This window comes from Rattus norvegicus, chromosome 1 (assembly GCF_036323735.1).
Source record: "Rattus norvegicus strain BN/NHsdMcwi chromosome 1, GRCr8, whole genome shotgun sequence".
NCBI classification, from domain to species: Eukaryota; Metazoa; Chordata; class Mammalia; order Rodentia; family Muridae; genus Rattus; species Rattus norvegicus.
The window spans coordinates 238960410-238972756 of NC_086019.1; the positions used below are offsets into that span (position 1 = coordinate 238960410).

Sequence of the window (12347 nt, forward strand, 5' to 3'; positions counted from 1 at the left end):
CAGCTGAGAACCAAGGGATCATTCCCTCCTGCTAGTAAGGCCACTGCCCTGCCTGGAGCAGAAAAAAAAAATCAGGAAAGCCAACTTAGGGATGATGCCTGATCCTCATGTGTATTGGATGGCTGGCCAGGACTTGTGGCTGACTAGAAAGAGGAAACATGAACAGAGCTGAACAGAGCTGGTGATGCTTTTGTGTGACCGGGACATAGGCGACCCTCGGAATCAGACTGGCAGGGAGGGTCCAGCTGTGATGGGTAGAGCAACCCAGCTGGAGCTGCCTCATTCCGCTCTGAGCAGCATCTGCCCCCAAAGTGCGTGAAGTCAAGTAATCCGCAGCACTTGGGAGCCAGGTGGGCTAATGAAGAGGCTTGCCTGAAGATGAGAGTCAGCTCTGGACTCAAATATGCACTTACTCTGTAAGCCCAGCAGCCCCAGAGCGACTTCATCAGTCTGGCTGGTGGCACCCAGCAAAGACATGCGTAAAAGCTCCCTCAGCAGTTTTCTTAACAAGCAGCCAAGGTTGAGAAGAAAAGGGCTATGGGGAGCCCTGCATACTTACTTAGGAGAACAAACAACAAGATAGTATATGCTTATAATCTAACCAATAAATAAATAAAATCTACCATTGCTTTTGCAAGCCAGTGAAGATTTTAGCCCAGAGAGGCATTCAACACTTTAGATGGGAAATTTGCCCTGCTCCTCCATTTTCTGTCCTACAAACACAACACATCCTGTAATCTTCCCATCACAGTGGCTCCCCAGTCCCATTTCACATCGGAACTACCTTGGGCATCATTTGAAACAAAGTCTGATTTTTAATTCATTTGTGGTAAAACTTAGGCAATGAGATTTTTAGTTTCCCGGAAGACTCTAACGTGCAGTCATTTTTGGAGCAAAGTCCCACCTAATGTCTCCCAAGGTTCTGCTTGCTCCTCCTTTATTATGGGTGAACAGATACTTTCCCCGGAACATACGTTATTCTTAGATTCTACAGTTACTTGATCCTTGCAGGCCTTGGAGCAGTGTAGGAACCTAGGGGTGGCTGCAAAGGCTCCTGCAGACCAAATCCTGGTTCAAGTTTTTGCTAAGTGTTTGACATTGAGCATGAACCTTACCTTCTAGGAATCTAGGCCCTCTCTTCCTCAGGCTGAGAAAGGGGAATAATGTGGAATGTTCCTTACAGACGCGTTCCAATCCGTGATGCTAGGGAGGGGGAGATGGCTCAGTGGATAAAGTGATTATGGGAAAGCCTAAGGACCTGAGTTTGAATCCCAGCATGCACTTAAAATTCAGGTTTGGCATTGAGACAAATAGTTTAGTCGGAACAGAAGCATCAGGCTCATTTATAGATAGTGTTTCAATAGAAAGAAGAAAGAAATAAAGAGAAAGCAAGCAGGCAGCAATTGTTGGAGTCATTGCAACATCAAGAGCTGACTTCTATACATACCCATGTTGTGAGCTCGTACATGCCTTTAAAACACACACAGAGAGAGAGAGAGAGAGAGAGAGAGAGAGAGAGAGAGAGAGAGAGAGAGAGAGAGAGATAAAAGGACATGTTGCAGGTTAAGCAGAGGAAAAATATCTGGCACAGAGTAAGTGTCCCGTCCCGTGAAAGTTAGTGTGGTGGTGGTGGTGGTGGTGGTGGTGGTGGTGGTGGTGGTGGTGACAGGGGTGGTAGTGGTAGTGGTGGTGGTGGTGGTGGTGGTGGTGACAGGGATGGTGGTGGTGGTGGTGGTGGTGGTAGTGATGGTGGTGGTAATGGACAGTATCATCCTTGACCTGCTATTTCAGAACAGCTACATGCTGGCATGCTGCCCTTTCCCCTGCACTGAAGCCTGCAGACCGACTGCCAATCTCACCTGGATGTTAGATTCAATGGTGCTTCTAAGGAAAAATACAAAGTATCCAATAGGTATTGGTCTGGCTAGAAACATCTGTATGATTTTCTGCCAATACTTTCATACGGCTTCCCAAGTGGAGTCAAGCTTTCAGATGTGGTCCTTGCCAGTTGTCGTCCACAAAGGACCACCTTTCTTGAAAATTGTTCTCATATTGGGGTATATTTATATGCCCACAAAGTAGAGTGCTACTTTTAAACCTCCTGGAAAATAGAACATAACTTCAACAATGCTCCTCACATCTTGAAATTTCTTCTCCCCGCTCTACTCTCCTGATTTTTTTACACTAATAACCATGGTCATAAAATTCCATTCCAAAACACCGAGAGTGCACTACTGGTCACCCTACCTTGTAGTAAGCATCTGCTGTGTGTAGCTGCAGATTGTGTGCTATGGCTTATATTTATATGTCCGTTTGGGAAAGATAACATTCCCCTGACCTTACCAACAAAACTGTACTTACAGAGTTCAAGCAGGCTGTACAGAGTTCACGTCCCAAAAGAAAATGTCTTTAAGGAGACAGCAAGGAAGGCGATCATGACAAAGGATGGTGGGCGGGCCTAGAAGTGGCATTAGAAGGAAGTAGAGAGGCGCTGTCACAGGAGGGGTGGCAGAGAACACTAGCTCAACAATTCAGATTAGGATTCAAAATGCCACAGATGTGGTTGTACAATAATCTGCTGAGCATGCTGGCAAGGGCTGCTTTTAGCATAGAAGTATTTGCCACATTGTCTTGTGTTCTCAGAGCCAGGAAGGTTCAAGTCAGAGGGCCTGGGATGCTAGCAGCGATTCCAGCTCCTTGGGATGGGCAGCAGCACCTATGGTAGAGATAGCAGAAAGAGCAGCAGCCCGGTGTTCAAATATGGTTGCTAGGATACCATGGAGACCCTCCATTGCTAGGCAGACAGGAAAAAAAAATGTTCCCATATGCCTTATAACCTGGAAACTGCCACAATGGAAACATTGCATGTCTTATTCTACCCTTTCCTAACAGAAATCCAAACCCAACACTTGAGTTAAATAACGAACAGGGGGAGCTTGGAGATGCACCCCAGTAAAGCAAGGAAGCTGGCCATTCATATTCTCAGGCAGTCCCTAGAGCAACTCTATTTAAGGCTTGTCAGTGTTTTCATTGTAAATCCCAGTTTAGGGGCGAGCAAGTTGACTTTACTTCCAACCCCCCTAACAAGATATTTAGCAGCACGATCTAGTATAACATTGTAAAGCCTTTGCACGGCTTCTGTTTCACTGCCTAGGCTGTAATGTCAAATTAATGTTCAAACTTAAACTGGAAACTATTATAATAACCTTAGGTCAGACTTTAACTCCCCCACAGAAGCAGGGAAGATGAATTCCAATAACTAACAAGATTGCATTCCCATCTACATCAGTCTGCCCAGATATGTAAGGAATCTGCAGAGCTGGCCTACGGCATACAACTAGGCTGTTTTCCATGAGAACACTCAGAAAGGTACTTGACTTCTTCAAGAGTCTTCATCACCTGCTTTTTGGCTAGGTTAGAGAGTCTTACCTAGTTAGTGTAGTTATAGTGAAAGGTTAGTACCAAGAACTTCACCACTAATAACTAACCCTTCACATACACACACACACACACACACACACACACACACACACACACACACACACACACACCATTCTAAAAAAAATACAAGCGTAATTTAATACGCTTTATAAAATCATAGAACCTGAGCTATTGAGTTCTTTGCTAATGGCTTGGGCTGTATTGCCCCAACTTCCACTCCTCTCTATGCTCCCCTCACAGTATAAAGTGCTTAAACTATAGCAGTCTTCCCAGTACTACAATGCATGACCTTCAGAGGCGTTCCTGGTAGCATACAATTCAACAGGGGCCACAGACTCACCAACTGTTTTTGTGAACTGCGCTCTGTTTCACTTAACTCAGCTCTCTAAAATATTTACTTATAGCATTGTTGGGTCCCTTGCTAACTCTTAAAAGGGTCATGTGCCTTACAGTCTTTTCAGGTGTTATTTCATACAAGTATTTAACTGATTTGCAAGGCTCATTTGAAATGTAATACTGTGAAGAAATCTATGTTTTAATGTTAGGCTACTTATGATAACACTAGAATTGTGTGATTTCCATGACTTCCTTCAAAATTAAACACACAACATTTAGGGAGATCCTGTTTCTCTTGGAATATAACATCAAGGTTTAGACAACTACATAGGATTGTCTATGTTTTAATTCCTCCCTAAAAAAATAGGAAAATGTGTGTCTCTTTTACCTCTAATTATTCCAAACTATTTCACAATCACAAAGTGAAACAGAACAGAACATGTCATCTCGTTCTCTGAAGTGAAGCCACCTCAGGGGTAAAAAGCAACAGCGTTACAAAAACACACAAGACATTAACAAGTTTTGATAGGAACTCAAGTCGAGATAGTCGAATTGAAACGACACGGAAGGCTGTGACAGCAAAATGGAAAAGATTTGGGAACAGCGAGTACATCTTTAGGAATGAAATGTCATGAAATAAAATTATCTTAGAAGTTCATGTGAACCATCGGGTGGCCTGATCTCACAGACTGGATGACTAGGTTTGTTTGTATGTTCCATTGTTAACAGGCTCTTTTGCCTGATGTATTTTAGAACAGAGTCTAGTGGTTTTACATTCTTAAATAGCTCATTGGCAACAGTATAAACAGATTCCAACTTACTACATCAGTCCTTCTCCCTCACATTCGTAAATAACCTAAGATGGGTTCAAAGGTTATAGCCATATAGACTGTGGAAGACCAACATCCCTACCCTACTTCACAGGTTCAGCACGGAGGAGTGTCTTCCCCTGAGGTAGGGTCTCACAGAGGCTTTCTTCCAGGTCTCACATGAAAGGGAAAACCCCAACTAAAAACTATCAAGATGAAAAAAAGTTATCAAGTTACTTTATATTTTGTACTGCTTTTTATACGCAAACAATCATTTGTAAGGAAACAAAAAGAAGTTTTAAAACCTTGTAATTCTCAAAAGGCAGTCTCAGTAAGGAAAGGCTAGATGCTTCTTTTCAATCACCAGACAACAAAACAGAACTTCAACTGCTCAGCTAACTGCATCTCCCAGAAAGGCAACCAAAAACTATGGGGAACATCGGGAAATAAATTTCAGTCTACTTGCAAACTTTTGCCTCATCCTTAACTTAATCTTCAGGAAAGCGATTAAATTTAAGTTGCACTAAAGATTAAAAACATAAACACTTGTTGCCAGCAACTCAGAATAATAAAGGATTCACGCAATATACCTTGAAATGCAAAAAAAAAAACCAAAATTTAAAAAAATGTTTTTAGATCAGCACATTGTCTTAGTTCTATGTGGATTGATCCTGCCCAGCCACTTAAAGCACACAGGATACTATCTGTTTTGCATATAATATACTTATTTTGCTCTAAGAAAAGTACACTACCACTCTAGGCAATTTTATTCTGGTTTCCTTTATACACGTGTTTAAAAAAAAAAAAAGAACAGATGTTTTTCCAAAATTGTTTAAATTTGGAAGGCATCTTATCATTTTCTCCAGTATAATCCCTCAGAATCACAAAACTAACATGGACATACCACCTTGGCAGCGGAGTCCCTTAAAGGTATCAAATAAGGGTAGGAGGGGAAACATTGCTCAACAGATACAATGTTTGTCCTGCAGGGAAGCTACAAAGTAAGAGCGCCTCTCATTTCATTTTCCACTGGGGATGTTTACAAAAACACCAGGCTTCTGTGTCACACACCAAGAGTCAAAAGTCTTCTAAATGGACCACGTTCTGTAGTTCATTCCCAGCCCCTGGATTTCTCTAGGCTTTCTCCAATAGAATGTTTAACTGCAGTTAGCAGCTGGATTGATCACACTGCATCTAAAAGCTTAACTAAAACGGTCTTTTTACAAAAGCAGACTTTGTTGTGGGTCACTCCAAAGTCCTGCAGATACTAAAATGGCAATCCTATGGAATAGTTAGAGACACAAAGAGCTGCTTCTGGGTTATATTTTCATTATGCAAAACTTGGCCCAGGAGAGGTGGCCATGCACCTTGTTAGCTGAAACAGGAGAACATGCCAGGGACTGCAAATTAATTTACCAAAGAAAGCTCCGAAGGATTCAGATCACTCGGGTTTCTAAGACAAATTGAAATCAGCTCATCTGTCATGGTCACATGGTAAGGTGGAACATCTCAGAAAGATTTCTCCTTATCAACTTCCCCCTACTCCTCAGAATTCAAACTCCTCCTTCAGCTAAGCCTGTGAATGACTCATGGGGCGGGGAGGGCCAACATGTATAGATTTGACTTGTAAGTTTTCAAAAGTGTACGTAATATGTACTCCTGGGTCCTCCCATCCAAGAAATATAAATGGAGATGAGCAAGTATTTACTTTCTCTTCTTATGAATCCCCTGTGTTTATGAAGTAAAGTGTTCCCAGGGACCTTCTGATATTATGTAACAAGTGTCATCCAGCGTGTTATGTAGTTAGGAGCAGGACAACAGAATCCTCTGCTTCACCAATTATGTCATTACTATTAATTAAAATGCCATTCAGATGGTGTTCTGGTTCTGTCACTGTCCTGTCCCTGCTGCTCATTCCCCATATGGACTCCGGGCTTGAGTGTTGTGTAACAAGTTTCATTCAGTGTCCCCATCCAAGTTATGAATCCCACTGACATCAGAACTACACTGCTCTCTAACATACAAGAACAGCAGCAGAGTGACTTGCGACCCGAGTATGAGACACAGCACGGTCCACTCTGGAAACAGCATGTGTTCGGCTACACTGTCCCTGAAAATCCAGGAACCCTCAGGGGGGAAATGAAAGTGTTCATTGGTGATCATAGGAAAATTCTCTTAGGAAAACAAGTAATATTCTCTCTTGGATATTATGAAAACATTTTTTTTCAAAAAAAAATCAACAGACTAGGTTTCCATTTATGGACTGTAAATGTCATCCGACTCAGGAAAATTTTTAAAAATTCTTCTGTTTTTATATGTCTATTTCCTTATTCTTTTACACTTTGATGGTGACAGAACATCAGGTTTGAACGGTACCAGCATGAAGCGCCGGCGGCATGTAGATAAATCCAGGAGAGCCACGAGTGCCTGGAAAGTCAGGGTAATATCAACGCATTTCATTTCAGTCTGATGAGCCTGCAGTTAGGATTTTCCGGCTGGCCAGGTTGGCTGGGGCTTTGGGGAAGAAAGGGGTTCTGATTCCTCCGTTCAACAGCCACTCACAAACATGGTCAGACACACACCTGGGGCGCGTCCAAACTCTATGTACAGTAGGTGGCATATGTGAACGTATATGTATATTTTTAAAATACCTTGGCATCTGACAAAGACACGAAGGCAACGGATGTGCAGGGAGTCTGGCCCTGAGAGACGTACACAGCCCCTCAAGAAGTGCCGTGAAAATGAGACATTTCTGAGGATGAGGACAGACATGGCAAGCGGGAGGGGCAGGGGCCGACAGACAATACAGAGACCCGCAGCTTCCCACCGCCTGGGCGCCACATGGACCCGGGCGCGTAACCCTGCTTACTGTGGGCTCTTGGGGTAGAAGGGCAGGGTCACGTGGCTGAGATCCTGGATGTCGAAGGCGGTGGGCTCCGCGGAGATCGCCTGGCGCTTGGTGCGCGGTTCACCCTGCAAGGTGCTGGCGCTCTGCTTCTGAGCCTGCTGGGTGGCCGGCCGGATTACCGAGCGGTACTTGTCCAGTTCATTCTGCAGCTTCTGGATCAGTTCGTCCTTCTGATCCAACTCCAGCTCCAGCTCATCGATGAGAGCATCCCGCTGCCTCAGCTCCTCGATCTTCTCCTGGAGCGCGTACTGTAAATCCCGCAGGGTGCCCATGCTCCTCCGGGCTGCCGGGGGCTCCTTCCTGCCGCTGCTCCGCGTCTTGGGGCTTCCTCCCCTCTCGGATCAACTTTCCCTAAAGTCGCCGCTGCCTCGCGAGTGCAAAAGCTTCCCTCGACTTGAGACCAAAGCCAAGCCTGGCTTCTGAGCATGCCCAGTCCGCCGCTCCAGCCACCGAGAGTTTCAGTGTGCAGATTCCACTTCTCCGGGTTTAGGGATGAGCAAAACAGGTCCAGCTCAGGATGAACCTGAAAGGCGGTGGGCGCCGCGGCGCTTGGGGGAGCAAAACCCGGAGGCGCGATGACCCAGGCGCGGGAGGAGGGAGACTGGGCTCCGAGGCGGTGGCTGCTCGGCTAGGGTCACCAGCGCTGGGTGCCAAAGGAAGCCAGCGATGTGTGTGGGGAGCCTGATAAAGCTCGGGGGCGCTGGGGCTGTGCGGGCGGAGCGAGGCTGGAGCGCTACTTCGGAGGTGGAGAGGTGGGAGGGAGAGGACCTGGAGCAAACTGGAGAGGCGTCAGCGGTCTCCGGGCTCCAGAATGTGGGGCTAGGTTCCTGGCGACCAAGGAAGACAGAGCAGACTGCGCGTGCTAACAGCTTTGACTTCTGGAAGGATTGTGACCGCAGCCTCACCGAGGAAAACAGTGTGGCTGAGCTCTCGCGTCCCCCACACCACCTTTCCCACGGGGTGCGCCTCACACAGGTGTCTAGGGCTTGGAAAGAAACTTGCCTCTCCAAAGGTGAGAGCTTACAGTAGTGCCTGGGAGGGATTCCCCAGGCATCCAGGTGCCTTTGGGGAAGGTTAGGGATGGGTATCTGACCCCCGCCCCCAAGCCTTTCCTCTCTCCTAATTTTCCCTAATCTGGGCTGGCCAAACTCAGATCAATGAATTTTTCTAGGGGTGAAAGCCAAAACCCCCAACAAATTTGGGCCAGAGAAGGCCTCTCAGCTGCTCCCTGGTCCCTCCCATTTGTGCGAGCATCAGTTGCGGAATGGTTCGCTAGAGGCCTGGCTTCTTCCATTTGCTGGATTTGGTGAAGTGGGTGGGGGCTTAAACCCACAGCGGAGTTCCAAAACATTCTTACTGAAACGGAACCATACCTTTTAAACGTTACTTCCGTGACAGCCCAGCAGTTAATGAGTAATTTTTTTACCAACTTTGGGGAAGAGGTAAAATCGAGAAGCGATGGAAAAACTACAGGAGCTGCAATTTCACTGTCCCACCCACTACACTAGCTCTCAATCCAACCACTTCGCCAGCCAGAACTGCTCAGTGTGGGCTAAACTGCTAGCAAGAAGGTGGTAATTCTTTCAACCCAAGAATCGGTCTCTCATCTTAGGAACACTTATTTAGAATCCCAAAATATTTACCTAATGCTTACGTAAGTGCCTACTAGTTTAAGTAAACCTTCACCAGCTCGTCCAAATTTATAGCTTTTTGTAAAATAATAAGGAACCTTTAACTCACTATTCTTCCACACTCTGTTATAATTCTCCTCAGTATTCTATCTACCCACCCTTTAACACGTAAACAAAACAGATAGAAAATACACTAAAACTAAGTTGCAATACATAACTACTGCCTGAAATCTCAAAGTAGCCAAAGACACAAACCTTTTTTTTTTTTTTTTTTGAAGATTGCTCATTTATATCCTTAAATACACAGCCTTTTTTCTCTGAGCTAAGAAAGCTGGAAAGAGAGCCTACTAGCCACTAGCACAATAAAAAGCTATTATTTATTTATTTATTTATTTATTTCAAGTATGCTTCTTGGTAATTAGAGGTGCAAATGAAAAGAGTGTGTAACCATAAATATTTCCCACAAAGACTATGATCCAATCCTACGGTTGTGCACTCCTTACAACCAGAGGCTTTGAATTCGATTCCGAATGCAATATAGAAAGTGCACGGGTCACAAAATATGTTCAAAAGACGGCAGTGAATAATAGTTTGGACTTATTGTTATTTCTCTTAAAAGTCTACTTTGAGCAGAAGTCTGTGACTTTGTGGAACTGACTGCTTCCTCAAGTAGCTTCCTCCTGGGACAATTTCCTCCTCCCGGGCAAAGATCCAGAACTTCAGTTAACCTGTGGGAATTCTCTACCTCTCTGGGGAAATGTTTAATGCTACAGGTTTTGTTTTTCTTAGGGATTTATTCTTGGGGTCTACAGAGCCAGAAGTTTACATCTAAAAATGTATCACAATCAATGGCTAAGAGACTTTGTTTTTACTCTCCCTTAAGATTTAAGTGAGGTTACTTAATGTCTCCCAGCAGAAGATACAAAACATACTACTTGTATAAAGCTTGACTACAAGGAAGAGGAGGGAAAAAGAAAAGGGGTAAAATGATTCTCCAACCCACAAAACTGTTTCCAACAGCACTTCAGCCATACACACTCAGGGTTGTTATCAAAGTGGAGAAGGCTTTTCAATACTAAACTGTACACAAGCGAGGGACCTGCTCACAAACTATAGCATGAATGCATGTTACAGTCTCAAAATTCAAAAGGTGCTCTGTGATAGATCCAACCTTCAGAATCAGGGATCTGCTGCAACAAGCACAAAGCAAACAAAGGGATGAAAGGGCTGACTATTGCAAGTGACTTAACACTTCGAAAGGTGTTCTAGGCCTTTCCAAGTAAGAGTAGTTAGCCAATATTATAGAATGTTGAATTTGTTCCAAGAGCTTTATAACTTTCTGCAAAATTTAGAACTTTCAGATGTCCTCTTTGATTAATAAAATAAAGACATACATTATACCTTTTACACACTGATTGGGAGGGGGTTGCACATATCATGGTGCATGTGTGATGGTCAGGAGATGGGCCACTCACTGATGTCATTTCTCTCCTTTCGCCATCCTGGGGGACCGACTCTGTTCTTCAGGCTTAGAATGTGTTTTTACCAACTAAGACATCTCACTTGCACTCAAATAAATGTTTTAAATCATTTTTCAGACATGGCTTTGAATGGTCGTTTAAACTATAATAATGAAGGGGGATGTTTTATTTATTCTTTTCTCATATATCCCAGCTACAATTTTCCCTCCCGCCTCTCTTCTCAGTCCCTTCCTCTCCTCTCTCCCAATATCTCCCTCTCCTCCTTTTCCCTTAAGAATTCTTGACCACCACTAGAAATCAATTTTATTTGAAAAAAATATGTAAGATCTGAAATTATTTTTCAACGGACCACTTATTTTTCCTCTACTCCTATAGTAAACTATTTTAAAATATTTATTTTTAAAATTATGTTTATGTGTCCCTGTGCCTGTCGATGTGTGAGCAGGAAAGCAGGTATTCTCAGTGCTCACAGGAGGCTGGCCCATCCCTGGGAACTCCATTACAGGAGTCGGTGAGCTGCTCTGTAAATTGGTGCTGAGAACTTGAACTAAGAACGGGACACTGGACCTCCAAAAGAGCAGTACAGGATCTCAGCCATTGGAGCTGTCTCTCCAGCCACAGCCACATCAAATTGACTGAATTAATGTCAAATTTCAAAGGAAAAATCTACATTCTCCTCATCAGAAAGTAGCTACCATTGACCTGGATTGGAGTACCATGGAATGGCATTGACACTGTGGCTCACAGGAGGCCTTGGTGTAGACATCCACATTTACCATGGCGCCATCCTGAAAGCGTGGATTCCTACTCTAAAATTACACAGTCAGCTCAGAGAGGATAGCTTTCATCAGTCTTCCTTTCCACAGCTTTGCTAGGAGCAAAGCTCTAGTAGCAGCCAGACCAGACGGTGGCAGACAGAACTCACCGGTCTCTTCCTCTTTGCACCCAAACCTCATGATTAGGAATAAATTTTCCGCACCTTCCTTATTTCAGTCTTGGAATCCCTTAATGAAAAAGTCAATAACATAGTTTATTTACAGTAATGGCTTTTTTATTTATTAATAAAGAGTGTTAGAATCCTTTGCTCACAGTGTCATTACCTTCAAAAGAACTATGACAATTTTACTGTGCCATTGTTGATCCCAGTGATGCTACCGTTCCTGAGAGAGAGTAGAGTTTGAAGTGTCCCCCTGATGTTTCACATGTATACAACTTGATCAGGAAAAGCAAAGTGTAACTGACCGTCTTGATGATGGAAGCCATCCCCTGCAGGAGACGGTGAAGTAATTAAGAGTAACAGGTACTTCTATAGCACTGGATAGGAAGCTTACCATTGCTGACAGACATAAGCTTGCTCCAAGTAGCTGGTCATAATCAGCATGGCAGTAAAAAGTAGTTTTCCTGAACAGTTACGGCAGCCCTAAAATCTGGACACTATTATTTATGTGTTCTATTAACAATGTCTGAGGAAACAGAGGTACAGAATGACCATCTAATGGATGGAAAAGCGGCATTCGAATCCTTATCTTTTGATATGGAACTCAAGTGCCCACCACTCATTGCAGGACAGAACTTTCTAGTAGCCCTGTGGCCTTGTTTCTGAATCCAGACAACGTGGAATTCCAGCACCATGGACTGCCTTGACGATGTCGAGTTAGAAAGAGGAGACGATGTTTGGAAAACCTTTTAAAGAACAGGACTAAGATGTTTTTAAATCTTCTCCTTAAATGAGTCTCAACTC

The 12347-nt window shown here is 44.0% G+C and overlaps 1 protein-coding gene across 2 annotated transcripts in view; it reads right to left on the reverse strand.

The window, feature by feature from the left end:
- The window catches only part of Prkg1 (protein kinase cGMP-dependent 1), a 1233235-nt gene that overhangs the window by 1141460 nt on the left and 79428 nt on the right, over positions 1-12347 (reverse strand). The window contains exon 1 of one of the 2 annotated variants that reach the window (XM_063271952.1): positions 7456-9834. The exons of the other annotated variant lie outside the window; for it this stretch is intronic. Coding sequence (XP_063128022.1) covers positions 7456-7766 — 311 coding nt within the window. The 5' untranslated portion in view covers positions 7767-9834. Of the gene's footprint in view, positions 1-7455; positions 9835-12347 lie in introns of those variants that run through there. 2 annotated transcript variants of the gene reach the window in all.